Genomic DNA, 17,162 nt, shown 5'->3' with positions numbered 1-17,162 from the left:
CTCTCACATTTTTGTCCCCACAATGAAATGGAGGGAGCTTCAAGTCAGTCTCCGTCCATCTGCTGGTTTGTTTGTGTGTTTGTCAGATGCGATTTTTGAGATACCACTGATCCAATTTTGAGGAAAGTCTGGGGAATTATGCTTCTTTCTGCTTATGCTGATTAGCTCTATACAGTGTTTATTTGTTTATCCATATGTCTCAAGCAATATCTCCGACAAAACTAATCAGGTTTTGAAAAACTTGGGTAATTGGTGTAGTTCATTGCATGAGTGCATTTATTACAGGTCTGTACATGGAAAGATAAGATGGAAAGATACATGTTGTTGATTTACTTTTAAGCCTAATTTGTTTGGGAGAACATGTTTACTCTTGGCTTTTTTTTCTTTTTCTTTCTTTCTCTCTGTTTTTCCCATACTTTTTCATCACTTTCCCTCAATCAACTGTGTCTTTCCTCGCTCGGTTTCTCGCTCAGCTTGACATCCTCTCTCATATTCTCTCTCTTTTAATCTATGATGGATGCTAGCAACATGTTGTGAGTGAACTCTGTGGAGCACAGTGGGTTAGCGCAGCATAACATGATCCAATGGCCTGTACCGGCAAAGAATGGGGCACTGTGGGAGGAAATGTGTGTGTGTGTGTTTGTGTTGGTGTAAGCGAGGTTAAACCTGAGGTGTTGTCGGACTGCCAGGCCGTCGTATTATCACCATATGGCAGACCTCTCATCAACCATGCCATCTGGCTGCTGGAGTACTGTGGTGCTCTGCTCACCAAGCGTTCCTTTGCTTCTTTCATTTAGGGTTTTTCTATAATTTTAATATTATTACATCCCGGGAATATGTAACTAAGAAAAACAGGATTTCTTAAATTAAGTTTGATTTTAAATACAGAGCTTGGGAGGATTACAGGATAGTCTGCCCATCAAAACAGTTTTAAGTCGCTGTAATTTGTCATCTTCTTGACACTGGCCTGTTTCCTGATGGGGGACAAAACAAGAGTCGGACATATATATGTATGATACCTGATACCCACTGCAGGGCTTGATAGGTCAAAACATCATTAACAACATTAATACTGGGATATAGGAATCTCATCCGGACTTTGGCACATTTCCCCATGAGGAAATGGAGCCTCTATCTTGCATATCTGATTAAGTCACATTTCACTTGCAAGGACCACACCATCAACAATATATGTTTAAGTGATTTATAAAGAATTCATTCAATATTGTGTTTCTTGGATTGCGTATCATTGTGGAAAAGCTTTGATGGGGAATCTGCCATGGCACTTGGGCAAGACAGACCTCCTAGGATGGAGAGTAAGAAATGAGTGATGGAAAATGGGTGGGGAGAGGGGTGTAGAATATGAGAGCAAAAGGGGAGGTCAGGATTTGGAGGGTATTTATAGGAATATATTTAAAGATTATACACTTCACTTTGTTGATACTTATTATAGAAAAGATTTTGCCACTTTCACGCTTCATTTTATTAGTTTTTTAGTATTTTGGGCAGCATGTTATGACTTTTTTAGATCATTGACATTAGAGATGACGGGAAATAAGAGATAAATGGGGAATGACATGAAACAAAGCAGGCATGTTGTGGTGGTCAGTCGAGTTAGTTAGATTGTTAGAAGAAATTCCTGCGGTGAAAGAATTGATCCAATTAATTCAATTACATTTTTTCACTTCAGTTTTATTTGTATAACGCCAATTCATAACAGAAGTTATCTCAGGACACTTTTCAAATAAAGCAGGTCTAGACCGAACTCTTTATAACATTATTTAGAGACCCAACAGTACCACCATGAGCAAGCACTTGGCGACGGGGGCAAGGAAAAACTGCCTGTTAAGAGGCAGAAACCTAGGACAGATCCTTCAGCTCTAGGTGGGTGGTCGTCTGTCTCGACCAGTTGGGGTGAGAGAGAGAGAGAGAGAGAGAGAGAGAGAGAGAGAGAGAGAGAGAGAGAGAGACAGAGACAGACAGACAGACAACAACGATAGGGGACAATGAGCAGTGACAATAGTAATAACAGTAACTGTAGTAATAATAATATTAATAATAATAATAACAATAATATCAGTGATATTAGCCATGGCAGTCAAGCAGCACCATGGCAGGAGGCTCCACCAGGATCCATGAGAACCTGCGAGACGAGAAAGAACTCCGGGGAAGAAGTGAAGTTAGTAACATGCATTAATGGGACATGAATGAGTGCAGAAAGAGTGAGGAAGAGAGGAGCTCAGTGCATCATGGGAAATCCCCCGATAGTCTAGGCCTATAGCAGCATAACTAAGGGATGGTTCAGGACTCACCCGATCCAGCTCTAACTATAAGCTTTATCAAAGAGGAACGTCTTAAGCCTACTCTTAAATGTGGAGGGTGCTGGTTCCACAGGAGAGGAGCTTGGTAACTGAAGGCTCTGGCTCCTGTTCTACCTTTAGAGACTATAGGAACCACAAGTAGCCCTACTTTCAGAGGTGTTCTAGTGGGGGTAATAGGGTACTATGAGCTCTTTAAGATATGAAGGGGCCTGACCATGAAGAGCTTTGTAGGTGAGGAGGAGGATTTTAATTTATATTCTAAATTTTTCAGTGAGCCAGTGCAGAGAAACTAGTACAGGAGAGATAATTACAGCTACTTTAAAGGAGTGTGGTACATATCCTGACAATAAAGAAAGACTGATCATATCCAGTAAAGAAGTGCCAATTAAGGGTACGATTTCTTTAAGCAGCCTAGTTGGGATGGGGTCTAACAGACAGGTTGATGGCTTCTATGTAGAAATTATTGAAGTTAATTACATTACATAACAGTAACAGCAACATTTCAAGGTTGGAGGTGAGTATTTCCAGGTAGCAGTTGCATTAAGAACACATCCTTCATTCAGTACACAGGCACTCACATGTTAAAAATCCTGGGTGTCTGCGGGTATTCTTACTAGGAAATGGAGTAGACATTGTTTATACCTTTCTCTCTGCTTCCTTCCATCCTCCACATCCTTAATCCCTCTTTCTCTCACTCTCTACCCTCCTACAATAAAAACAGAATATTGTCCAATTGTCTCTTGTTGGGAAAGGGGTGGACAAGTATTAATTCCCTGGTGGTATTGTCTATCTGTCAGCAGTAGAGAGGTGTTATCTGCAGAAGCCATGAGTCTGACATCAACTCCCTGAGTGACGTCTGTCACATCTCTCTGCCAGACCTGAGCAGATAGTCAACAAACAGCTCAAAGAACTCTGGGTAGCCAGGAAAGAAAATAAACACTGTTGGTTTGTAACGGAGCAGAGATTAGATTGAGCTATGATAATCCAGTGATACAGTCAATACTGGAAAAAAAGCCATCCTCCGGCTCAATCACAGCGCTGTCACTGCATGTTTCTGTCTCTTGCTCTCTTTTTTTCCCCCTGGCTGCCTGCCTGGCTGCACCCTTATTTCTGCCTTTTCTATTTTCCTCTCTCTCCATTGTTATTTATCACAGCTTTTCTCATATGTCGCCCCAATTCTGCCCCTGCTTGATTTTTTTTCAGAGGCGATTATTTGCCTTTTTCAATTGCATGCTCTTTGTCTTTCTCTCCTCCATCTCTCTCTCTCTTTCACACTACCCCGTCCCTCCCTCACACTCTCCAAGGAGTTTGCAGTCGGCAGACAGTGTAATTTAGATCAATAGCTTGGAGCATCCACCCTGAGCCACAGCATGCTCCTCCACAGTCAGCTGTTGGCTCAAGAAAAAGAGAAGAGAAGAGAAGAGAAAAGAAGAGAAAAGAAGCCCAAACGAAGGGAGCAGAGATAAAACCTAAAGATTTAGATGCATTATCTCCATAGCTCCAGACTTTATTCTCTGAGGCTCTTCATACTTATGTCCCCCATTTGGCAACCTGATCCCATCTGTCCCGAGCCTCTCTTTAACAGTGATACATGTCGCATCATGAGGGAAACAAGCTGGCTGAGACACAGAAGAGCTAAAGATGTTTAATGATGGCTAACACTGGGCATCAGGGATATGTTATAGCTTATAAACACACAAACATAAAGAGCACAGTGAGAGCAGATGTGTTTTTGTTAGACACAGTGTAACAACCATTAGCATAAATTAATGATGAATGGAAAACAGAAAGACAGACATACATGCAGACCGAGCAATAGGCAGACAGACTGGCAAACAAACAGATAAATACAACAGTGAGACGCCCTCTCTGTCTCCCTGTGGCTGTCCAAGCAGTTGGAATAAATTGGCTGGCTCATTAAGATTTATGCCCGCTATCCAAAACCATCTCATTTCCTCTCTACTTTGCATTTATCAAAATGTCACTTTGCTATAATGTAGCTCACTGCTTCATAATTCAGTTCAATTCTGAACTGTCACCAGGAAGCTGTAATACACAGCAGTAAATACACTGAGGGCCAGTGTTTCCTGCTCCAGTGCACTCCGGACGAATGGCGTTAAGTATTGCTGACTAAATTAGGATGGCGTCAGAGAGGCGTGCAGGGCAGGCTGCATGTTAAGTGATAACCTGTCTTTTCTCTGCATCCTCAGTAATAAGGACACACTGGTTGGTTTGTGGTTGCTGTCTGTGTTTTGGGGTGGATAAAACAGAATATTTCAGATTTTACAGTGGCAAAACATCGGCATGATCACAATCACTAATCGTACAGAGCAACAACAGCTTCTACCGGATCTTCCCAGAGGCGTCTGCAGAGCACTGTTGAAAAGTGTGCCAGTTGGCAGGGGAAACAGAGTACAATGAATTGTGGTGATTACTGTTGCATTTGCTTACTCTATTCCACTTTTTCTACTGTGATTTACAGTGATCCTCCAGGAGTTTCTGTTGTAAACAGCCTCATAAGAGTTCCAGTCAGCAGCCCCTGTATTTTCAGAGGAGCCTGAAACGGCTAAGATAGCCATGGGACTCTTATTGCAACACACTCTCCTGCTGTATAGTAAGTTGCTTATTGCTCATTCACTCTGTGTGCAGCAACAATACACCTTGTATCTCCAAATCAAAAGATGATAAGCTACACACCTGGCTACATTGTCAACAGGGAAATGTAAATGATTTCTTCTTCTAAAGATGGTGGGAGAGAAAGAAAAATACTTTCTGGGTATTTTCACCTTTATTTTCTGGTAGTAGAAAGTAGAGAGGTGAAAATAAGGGGAGAGGAGGGATGGCATGTAACAAAGGTCGATGGTCTGACTCAAACTAGGGGTACATTGTGATTACACGATCAGTCAATCATGTTTTCAACAACATTAGCAACATTTAATTTGTCGGAAAGTGAGGAACATCTGATGACAATAAAACATGTTTTCAAAGTCACTGTTAGAACTGTAATGGTATTATTAAGCACTCATATCAGTACTCGAACTTAGCACAAATGTAAATACTTGTAATTGTGGTTTAAAATAAAGTGGTCTGTGCATCCCTAGTACTAGGATACACATTGACAAACTTTACCCAAAATAATTCCCAAAATATAACTATTTCTTTAATTCCAAGAGAGGAGCTATTTCCAACTATTTTTGGTGAAACTGTTTGGCAGAACTGGCAGGGGAATACATAACTATAGGTCTGCAATTAACTATTCATGCAATATAAATTAATCTTCTGATTATTTTTCCAATTAATCAATTAGTTGTTTGATCTTATATGAGAAAACACAATGAACAAACTACAATTTACTTTAGTTGAAACTCAAGGTCACGTCTTCAAATCAATTGTTTTGTCCAACCAACCAAAGATAGAAGGGGAAATGGGACTGGAGCATGCTGATTGATTTGCATTAAGGGCTACAAATCAATGGAAGCACACTGATTGATCACAAACATCATCACATTTGAGAAGCTGGAACCAGACAATCTTTTGTATTTTGAAAAATGACTTCAAAGTTAAATCGATTATCAAAATAGTTAGTTTTCCACGAATGAATCAACAAATGTTTTCAGCCATATACATAGCTGCTTATTCCTGAAGTTTGTTAATGTTATCAAGTATTTATTCACATGAATAACTATTTAGTTCAGTCAACTTACTGTTGTTTTTTTACTGTAAGTTTTTTTTATGTATTTGCACTCTTCACTTAATTTTATTTATGAACATGCTTTGGCAGGTTTTTTGATCCAAACTTCATGCCAGTAAAGCTCAAATGAATTCAACTGAAGAGACAGAGAGAGGCCTGACACAGCGGTGACATTCTTTCCATGGATATCACTGTTCTGTTTCCTTTTTTTTTTTAGTTTGTTTTATGGTAATAAAATCAATTCCCAACTGTGACTAAAGCTGAGAATTGGTTTAGAGAAAGTACATTATTTTTACAGCCAAGCTATATTTCAAATAGTTGCACCACGTGACACTGAAATGCTGAAACAATTATAACAGTCTGTCTCCTGATAAGACCCGTCATTGTCGTCCTTCATAAACAGATTTAGAGCTTGAGGAAAGAGCCATAATGGAATAGCAGACAGAATATGATAAGGTGATATTGCCCCAGGGAGCTGTCTGGAACGGTAGACTCCTGGAAAGTGGAAACTAGTGTTCAGCGCAGACTCCTCAGATTGAAAACAAGAACATTCAATATTAGTCTACTCACTATGGATAAATCAAGCAGTTATTGCTTCACAGTGTCCTCATAGGGATGCAGACAAGGAGAGGAGCAGTGAGGGAAATTAAGACTGGCACAGTATAAGAAAGGGAGAGGGAGTTTCATGAATGAAAGTTAAGTGTTTCTATAATTGTTTGCCCTCAGATTTCTTGTATTGATCACTCGCACTCTACTTCCACTTATTCAGGCTCTAACCAAATAGGTCACCTCATTAAATGGCCTAATCATATAATGGTTAGACATTTTGGGAAATGCTGTCATCAGCTCTCATGTCGGTGCAGTAAGTATGGAGATGGGGCCAGGAGGTGATTAGCTTCGCATAAAGACTGGAAGCAAAGGGAAAACAGGTAGCACGGCCCCATGTAAAGTTCACAAATATGTGCACTGCAAATCATTTAATGCGAGTTAAAACATTTTTTTTAAGGTTTCCATGCTGCCTTCAAAATCCAGGTTAATGGAAGTAAACTTGAAACATTAATCCAAAGTGGGCTAATGGGTTGTGAAAATGTAAAACTAGCTCAATTAAGTTCCAGAACTTGTATATTTCATTAAGTTAATGAGTGAGTTGATTCCACTGTATGTTTTCCAGCATACCAACACCTCTAAAGCTCACAAATGGACGTCTCTTTTTTTATTCATACACCGATATTGTTTTTACATTTCAGTTTGTGTTGGGAATTAACAAATTACATCTATCTATCTATCTATCTATCTATCTATCTATCTATCTATCTATCTATCTATCTATCTCCTTTGAAGAAATTGTCTTTCATAATTAATGACTTGGTGTATCTCGCTCCTTCTGTTGTTGCTCCTTCTGTCAGCAGAAACTCTTTTCTATCCCAACATGTTAGGAGATGCAGAGATGGTTCCAGCGATTTGGACCTGCTGCTGTTGGGTCTGTCATTAATTATGTCCTGCTGTCATTTTGCAGCATCATCATCTATCCCAGTTGGTCCTCCTCCCTGCTAGTATACAGATATGCAATGGGCTCTAATGAGAGAGGGTGACCTCAGTGACCCACTCCCTGTTTGAAACAAAGATGAAAATACTCCACTGAAGCTTCAGTGTTTCTTCAACTTTTTTGATACTGTTTTGATAAATAAAATGCAAGCCTTCCTTTAGGTTTCCCCCCTACCCCGCCAGAAATAAGAGGCATTTTACAATTATTTCTTCAAGCATGTTTGTCCTTGTTGAAAATGCATTATGGGAGAGGACTCAGAGACTGTGGACCTTGAAGTGTTTTTGAGTTACCTCAGAAAATAATCAAAGTCTCTCAGCAGGAAGTGCACATAAGAGGATTTCTGCATTAGCTGGAGCCATTACGCAGCGATCAAATGCACCATCAAGACAACATAACTGATTGTTTTTCACATCCTCACCTCCGTTGCAGGTGTGAGTTCATCCTCTGGCGGGCAGCTTCTTGTTTCTCTGGGAAGTCTGCTAGATGACCAGCACTGGCACCATGTAAAGCTGGAGCGGCTCAACACTCACCTCAACCTCACGGTGGATAAAAACACTCATCAGGTTCATGTACCAGCTGAGCTCAGCCACTGGGACATTCACCAGGTGAGAGAGGAACTTTTCAGCACACAAATTTTAAAGTGGTACTCCATTCAAAATAGCTTTATAGTGTCAAAAACACATTTCCTGTAGACTTTAAAAGTGGCTTGTATTCTCATTGTTCATTCATTCATTATTGTATGGCAGCTATAATCATTTCAATTCATGTTAGTTACTTTGGATCCCAAAACCGTTTGTTTGTTATTGATGTAATATTTCAAACAAACCACTCCTTCACAATTATTCGCTTCTCCAGCCACCTACAAGGCACATCACTCATTATTTAATTTACTAAGTAACCTGCAAACTAACCCAGCTGACATGGTTGTGTATGAGGAGACGCGAAGTTGTGCATTTAGCCATATTCTAGTGAAATAAGAAGAATACTGTTTTTATAAATGAAGAGACTGTTTCTACTGATGTTTTGATTTTTTGACACCAAAGCTGCCACTCAAATCCAAAAGCTCTACAAGGGTGATGCCTACTTGTACATTTGTGTTGTTTTATTGTGCAGTTAAGTCTGGGAGCTGTCCAGAGCCATGGACTGCAGAAACCCATCCTGTCCAACAGGAACTTCCACGGCTGCCTGGAAAATCTGCTCTACAACGACCTCAACCTGATAGACCTGGCTAAAAGGAACAACCACCAGGTCTCTGTCGTGGTAAGATATTGTGTTTCAGCATCTTTAGTACATGCCTACGGAAATCTTCCATTCAGTGGTCATCAGAAGGACAAATCTGTGTCTGTGTAGATGTGGTTAAAAAAAGAGCTAAAAGTCCTGTTTACTTTTAATACTTGCAGTCCTTTGTAGCAAAAGAGTAAATACTATGAAAATAAGATATAAATAGCTCAACTAGTGGTGGTCCCTTTTTAGATTTTTTGTTAACTTTTTAACTCATGAACAGAAACAATTCTCCAGAAAGTGAGAAGTACTGTAAGTTAACTTGATTTTGAGTGCTTGTGAGCCCTTGAAGGGTTGCTGTGTTCATAAAAAAGATAGAAATCAAATATAGATCCCAAGAAGACTTTTGTAAAAAAACAACTGTCCTACAATTTATGGATGGAGGGGTTTAGGTACAGTTGCAGCTCTGCAAAACTCTGTTTATATATTCTTCAGCTTGAATTAATTAACATTTGGATTCTGGAACAATTTTGATTCAATTAACTAACTGTGGTAATGGCCGTTTTTATTTTTTACTGGTTATAAACGGCTTAAGCATTCGTAGGCTTTTGGGTAATGCAGTATGATTACTAAATAGAAAACAAGCGGTTCCTCAGTATATATACTGTGTGTGTACTGTTGAGTAGTTTAATTTATAAGAAAACATCATATTTTATAAGCTCTTCATATGTTTCGTGCAAACATCTTGATTTGTAAAGTAAATTAAAGCTGTCATATAAATGTAGTGAAGGAAAAAGTGCAATATTTCTCTCTGAAATGTAGTGTGGAAGTAGACTACGATGTTTTTGTACCTTCTCATGATCCTAATAAAGTCCTGTAAGTGACGCCTTGGATATCTCTTGATCATGCTGGTAATTCATTAACTTTCTCTTGTAGATTAATTCTAATCAAATGCTGCAATGAGGAGAAACCTTTGGAGAGACTGACTCTTTTGTTCACTTCAAATTTTTTGTGCACTTCCTCACACTATTTTCTCCTCTTCCCTCATCAATGTCATTATTATGCTAATGGTCACTGTCATGATTATTATTGTCATTCTCATTATTTTCATCATCGGCATCATCATCCTCTTTATTTTTACACCCGTCATCATCATCATTGCCATTAGCATCATCATCTCCTTCATTATCATCACCAATGTCATCACTTGCACATTTTGAAGTTAGAAAGCCCAAAGCAAGGAAGAAAAAAAAGAAGAGAGAACAAAAATTAATCAGGGAGAAAAAGGGGTAGAGACTGAAAATGATGGAAAGAGAGAAACTTTCTGGCGCTGTCTGATGCATATAAGTCATCACAGGAAAGTTTATTTAACATGAATTTTATGTTTGCATGATAACGGAAATCAATGTACAATTTGTGCCTCACATTGTGCTCCATTGGAGATTCCCCTGAATACATTATAAAGGAACACTAACCGTATCATATATCTATTGTGCTGAGCATCTTTCATTATGCTAATGCCTCTGAACTTTGGATCAAACTGCATCGATGCTGAAAACAATTATTCTAGTCTGAACAGTTTATCTATTGTATCATTTCTATTTCCCGCTGCCATGCTGGGATTAGAAGATGTGAGACAAACAGTAAAAGACGGTGCAAAGGCTTCAGGTTTTCTACCTTATTTTAGCTGCTCAGCTAATATCAATATGGTAATACAGGTGTCCTTTTTCAGAGAGCTGCTGATGAGACCTCTGTGACATCGAGTCAAACCGAGTCAGCCTCTGCAACCACTTAATATTCATGTTTTATTATCTCTTTCATAATAATTCCTCCCTTCCCTCCTTTCTTTCTCAGGGCAATGTGACCTTTTCTTGTGCTGAGCCAGTTTCAGTCGCTGTGACGTTCACTGACTCCCAGAGCTTCCTCCAGTTGCCAGCCCTGACATCATGGTGGTCAGGGTTTGTCTCTGTGGCACTACAGTTCAGGACGTGGAACAAGGCGGGACTTCTCTTGACATTTGACCTCCCGCAGGAGGAGGGCACAGTCTGGCTGTACCTGAGTGAGGCCAGACTCCGCCTACAGATCAATAAGGCTGGCAGGGCCCAGCTGGAGCTCAGCGCAGGTCGGTACAATTTTGAAGAGTTACTTGTTGTCAGTTGTATACAGAGATGTCATAACATATTCTCATAGCTCAGATTCATGCCACAGACATGAAATGCCAGCAAATTTGTTCTATCTAAGCTTAAATATATATATATATAAATGGTGTTATATGTGACAGGACTTTCACACCAAAAGCACAATGAGGAACTTCAAATGGAGAAAGTGGTTGTTCTACGCTAGTTGTCTTGTTTCTACAGCAGCCTAGAAGGGACAAACCAAACACTGGCTGTAGATAGGGGCGTTTGTGTTTTTCACGCGTTTCACGACCACCATAGCTTCTCCTTCGCACTTGGGAGGGGAGGGTGAAGCGAGGGAGTTGCAATCTGCAATTAAAACTACTAGATGCCACTAAATCCTACACATTGGAACTTTAACTAAAAGTATCTAATTCATTTTGGATTTATTTTTGTGTCTGTGTGTGCATAAAGGCTCAGGTCTGAATGACGGTCAGTGGCATTCTGTGGAGCTGAACTCCAGACAAGATCATCTGAGCATCACAGTGGACAAAGACGAAGGAGCTACGGCTCACACAAGCATCCCACTCCCTCTAACCGCAGATAGTCAACTCTTCTTCGGTGGTAAGAACACACGAAAGAATACATGCGTCATGTGTTTCATTTATCTCTGTGACTTTCTGTGTGTGTGTGTATCTTTAACTAAAAGCCTTCTCTTGTCAAATATTTCAAATTGTACCTCAAGTATCTTGCTGTGAAAACTGCTGACATGGACATTTAGAACTGGTTAAAATTCATGGAGGTACTCAGGTAATAATTATCATCTCCAGATCTCCTTTGGAGGTTTAGTGCTACCCAGAGAGGGATGAAGTCATAAAGCTGCTTAGTCTCTCCCTCTTCGCTCCCTCCTCCTCTTTTTGCTTGATGCATTCCTCTCTCTCCAATCACCCTCCATTTTATTTTCTCTTTCATTTCCCCCTCTCCTGTCTCTGCAGTGCTTGTTTATATGTTCTCCTTCCAAAAAGTCTACACATACTTTCACACTCACACACAAATAAATGCTGTAAATACATACATACAATGCAACTCCAGTGCTGTGACTTAGTATATTGACACCACATTTCAAAAACTTCCTCCATACATCAGTGTCACTGCCATACAATCTTCTTTTGAGCTCCTAAAATTCAAAGTGACAATAAACAGTGACTCATCTTTCCTCCCTCGTCTTGTGGGAGGTGTCGAACTCTGCGCCTGATCATCTGACTGTAATTAGAGCAACAGAGAGCCTGGAGAAGGAGTGCTGTATTTGTCCACAGAATGCCACTATTCAGGACCTTAAGCATGAATCGCTGATGGATAAGACATGGATCTCACTCACATGCTTTGGCGGAGAGTGGTTTTATGTGACAGCCACCTCAGCATCTGCCCATGTCGATGGCTTAGATGAGGGTAAACTTCATATACACCAATGATGAAGTGGAGAACAAGGATGCTTATGAACTTAAAAATAGCTATAAAGATTGTGGAATAATAAGCCTTGTGCCCACATTGAATCTGAAAATGCAACTCTGCTGAGAAACAGGAGCGAAGAAGTGCAGTCTTTAGAGAGAGAATCAATGTACAGCGCTGAATGTCGAGCCCTTTTAAAATGACAGGATAAGAATAGATTTTTAGGCTAATGCTGTAAATATTGCTGTGTCTGTTGGGCTAATTCATCCTGTATCACAAGTGACTTAAAGTGGCATACATTCTCAACTTTTGTCTGAGTGGGAAAAATATTCAGCGTTCTTCACAGCTTGTCAGTCAGGAAGGATTTTATACTGGTATTCAACAATACATCATTATCACTTCTAACACAGATTAATGTAAGTTTGAACCCCCCTACAGAATATCACAGTGAACTTTAAACCTCATATTAAAGGTGACATCCATAAGTGATGATGTTAGACATATACTGAGAATGTCAACCTTCTGGTACCACCTGATAAATCTGTTATTATGAACAGCATCTCCATCAACAGCCATTCATATAGCACACTTAATAATATACAAATTAGTTAAAAGGCACAGGTGATTTTAGCTTAATTCTAGATTTGACCACAGTACCTCAGTCTTATTTTTTAATGCACTTTTTAATAATATCAATAGACTTCAGTTATTTCATTAAAAGACAAATTCTGTCACTCACAAATACATGAATGGTGTTTAATTATGACAACAGTAGTATTCTGACACTGGGACTGACAGTGGGAAGTGGCGTTTGTTTTCAACTGGCTCTACAGTCTCTGTTTTATTAGGTCTCAAATGTTTGATACCCGGAAAAGATAAACTGTGTATTTTATGGTTTCACATACTTTATTTATATTTTATATTCAGATGACATAAAAGTAGATAGCTACATAGAGTGTACACAGTATCCATGTATTTTGTCCATCATGAAAACATAATGAACATAAGTTATGGAGGGAGGAGGGGGGGGGTTAGTCAATTTATATTAATTCAACTCCATGTTTATTGATGATCCTGCAAAGAAAACAGCATGAAAACAAACACAAAGCTGTAGCACAACCATTGATTGATTCTTTCCATCCTCAGGTTGTCCTGTTCAGAAGAGCAGTCAGGAGTGTCGGAATCCCTTCAAAGTATTTCAGGGCTGTATGCGTCTCTTGACTCTGGATAACCAACCTGTTGATCTGATCAAGGTACAGCAAAGGCTGCTGGGAAACTACAGCCACTTGCTGATTGATATGTGTGGCATCATCGACAGGTCAGTACCTTCTGAATTATTTTCTTCTTTTATAACACACACACACACACACACACACACACACACACACACACACACACACACAGACACACACAACAAAATCATATTATAAATACCAAAGCACTGATAGAAACAGGGGACGGTAAGTCCAGGACTTCCTTACTTTTGTTGACATTACAACAACAACAACATCAACAAGGCTAATTAACTAGACTTGGCAAATGTCACTCTATGACTCAGAAAGGGAATAATGATTTAAAGGATAAGTCTGGTGACATTCTGTATTTCTTTTAATCTTCAAGTCCCATTAGAAAATCAAACAAAACAAACAAGTAGTTGATCTACTAACAAATATAATTGTCTGTATGTAAACTTATTTAAAATATATCAATGAGCCAAACCTTTGCATTGTCTTACATTTTCCTACGTTTATTTTCAGACAAACACACACACAGTCAACAACTGAAAATAGTCTCCAACAAATACACTTAAAAAAAATGGAAGTATATATTCATAATGCATTTGTAAAGATTTACATTTAGCAATAGTAACAAATGGACTTGGGGCTGAGTAATGGCGTTAGATTTATATGTCATGTCACAAGCATGACAAAACATGCTTGCGAGCAAATTATATTACTACATAGAAGGGAATATTAACGACTACTTGAAGAACATAAGTCCTCGCACGGAAATTCAACAACCGAGAGTTGTACAGGCAGCTGCGAGCGAAAAACAAGACATATGGAGAGGCAGAGAATAGCATCTGTGTGTGTGCAACTAAGCAGAAAGCGCACAAAGCAGCCACTATGCGCGAGAGACTTCTGCTTAGCGAGCACTGGAGGGCATACACACTTTCACAGATAACTCTGCTCTCAAAGTGAAGTACTGCTTCCACGAATCATCCTAACTTTTGACAAGTTGGGTACAGGAGGGAGGCACTGGCCCTCTTATGATTGGTCACTTTCCACACAGACCTCCTTGTACCTTGATTGACAGCTTCTGTTAACTTTAAATCAGGCAGGGTTCCTGGTTAGCTCAGTTGGTAGAGCTGGCGTCCCATGTACCGAGGCTGAGTCCTTGCTGCAGTGGCCCAGGGTTCAAATCCGACCTGCAGCCCCCTGCTGCATGCCATCCCCTCTCTCTGCCCCCCTTTCCTGTCTGTCTTCAGCTGTCACTGTCAAATAGAGGCAATAAAAGCCCAAAAAATACTTTTAAATCGTTATGTCAAACAACTGCGGTGCTGGTGTTTTGAGCAGCCAAAAATAATCAAAGGCTCACATTACAGCAATAATTTCTCACACGTTTTAATGGGAAGTGTTGATAATAACAAAAACATAGAATATCAGCAACCTTATATTTTAACTGATCTCTCTGAGAGATACAAAATAAACAAAGGAGTAATTGAGGGAGGCGTACTCGAGACTCAGCAACCAGAACAAAGCAGCACAGGGATAATTAACCTACCAAACAGATGAAATCAATATTAGACATGGCACTCATTGGCTGGAATGTCCCAGTGGCCGTCGGTGTGGACAGAGGCTGGTTCCTTGGACAGCTGCCTTGCTGCTGACTAACTGCATGATCAGGACCTTGGAGAGTGCAGCAGCGTGCAGTCTGGACTCTTATTTCACAGTTTACTGCATTTACAGGCATATTTGTGTGTTTTAAAACCCATTTATGTAATATAGATGTATTTACATGTTCTTTGTAATGTGTATGTTGTATAGATTTTATGTACAGCACACATGCACACTTCTCAAAAAAGTGCACAGGTAGAAATATAATACACATTCATTACTAAAGTGGTGAGGTGAAGGAAAGGTTAGTACAAAATATTTCCTTTAATGGCCGTCATTGTGTATTAAAGGGGTATCAAAATATACCATCTGATCGCCTTCTGACTGGGGCTTTTTATTCAAGGAAAGGTTTTGGAGGAGGATATTTCTTATAATCCACACACCTTCTTCCACACAAAATTATGTAAGAATCCAGATCTGAACCATCTCTCTGGGGTGGCTGAAGTTACTTGTTTAGAACACAGAATGAAAGAAATCACGTTGAAAAGAGAAATCAGGGATTGAAAAGGAAACAACATGTAGCCATTTATTAATTTCATTCTTGGCCACTTACTGTACCACACTGGCTATACCTAAATGTATTCCTGAGGAGAGACTTAAAGACTTTATGTATGTGCTGCTAAATGCATTAATTAGCACTGAGAGGCAAATGTATTGCATCTCCTTCTGCTTGATCTCATACTTTAAAAATACCACGATAGGGCACAGCTTTACAATTAGGGGTTGGTGGTAGGCGTCAGGCCCTGCTGATTAATAAGCGGCAATTTAAGTATTCCATTGTTGTTGCACTGAATGTCCGCGTTTCCATGAATTTCAATGCTTTCTCTGATGGCTCTTCCAAAAACTTTTTCCACCTTTGTGTTTTTTATCTTGGATTCATTCTTTGGTCATTAAATATTGTGCAAAACACATTATGAAGGACACCAGAAATGACAAGAATGAAAACTAAGGAAGACCTTTAAAAGGAATAGAATCGACATAGTGGGAAATACGCTTATTTTCTTTTTAGCCGAGAGTTAAATGAAAAGATTGCTACCACTCTTGTGTCTGTCCATTGAATATGAAGCTGGAACCAGGATTAGCCTAGTTTAGGAAAAAGACTGGAAGTGTTGGGGGCAAACAATTAGCCTGGCTCGCTCCAAAATTTGTTTAATCAGTACAAAAAAGTGTATTCGCAGGATTATGTGGCAGACTATTTCTTACCTGGGTGCAGTGATATCCTAGAGTCTTTGCCAGACCGATATGCAATAAATAAACTAGTTCCTTTTGACCACATAGATTGGCAAACATGTTAATAGCTATTGCAAAAGGCCATGCTCAAAGGCATTGTGAAAAGTCTGCCTTTGTAGAGAGGGGTAGGTATGCCACAATTAATCATACGAATGGGGATAATGGTGCACAGTTTCAGACAGTCTCTCATTTAAATTCAGGAAAATTACAAAACTTGCTGGACACCTCAAAATAGGACATGGGAGTGGAATCCAACAAGCACCTGCTCGAAGCATACTGACACCTTTAGGACACACTTGCTGTCGAAGGCTGTGAATTCTCTGAACTTACTACTCCCTCTCATCGACCTCTCTCCACACTGTATGACTGTATGTTTTGAAGCGAGATAGATTAAGCTGTCAGGACGCAGTAATTCTGACCTCTTTGCTTCTGTCCCATTCTTGACAACTTAATAATACAGCTTGTCAAAACACACACATCCAGAAATAAAAAGAAACACAGGTCACCAAGAGGACCTCTCTTCTTGTTGTGTCTGACTGTCTGTATATCTGTCTGCCAGTGACATGTCTGTGACTCACTAAGACCAGGGACTCAAATAGACACATTGTACCCTTCACACTCCTGTGTCACTCCTTGTGTGTGTGTGTGTGTGTGTGTGTGTGTGTGTGTGTGTGAGATGTGTGCAGCATA

General features: G+C 39.7%; 1 protein-coding gene across 1 annotated transcript in view; it reads left to right on the top strand.

The window, feature by feature from the left end:
• Window positions 1-17,162, top strand: part of LOC127350462 (contactin-associated protein-like 4) — a 97,709-nt gene that overhangs the window by 44,363 nt on the left and 36,184 nt on the right. The window contains exons 6-10 of the mRNA XM_051377142.1: window positions 7,988-8,163; window positions 8,672-8,818; window positions 10,634-10,901; window positions 11,371-11,520; window positions 13,492-13,663. Coding sequence (XP_051233102.1) covers window positions 7,988-8,163; window positions 8,672-8,818; window positions 10,634-10,901; window positions 11,371-11,520; window positions 13,492-13,663 — 913 coding nt within the window. The remainder of the gene's footprint in view (window positions 1-7,987; window positions 8,164-8,671; window positions 8,819-10,633; window positions 10,902-11,370; window positions 11,521-13,491; window positions 13,664-17,162) is intronic.

This window comes from Dicentrarchus labrax, unplaced genomic scaffold (assembly GCF_905237075.1).
Source record: "Dicentrarchus labrax unplaced genomic scaffold, dlabrax2021, whole genome shotgun sequence".
In the NCBI taxonomy this organism is placed as follows: domain Eukaryota; kingdom Metazoa; phylum Chordata; class Actinopteri; family Moronidae; genus Dicentrarchus; species Dicentrarchus labrax.
The sequence above is the reverse complement of the archived record's forward strand: the minus strand, read 5'-3'. Positions and strand labels throughout refer to the sequence as shown.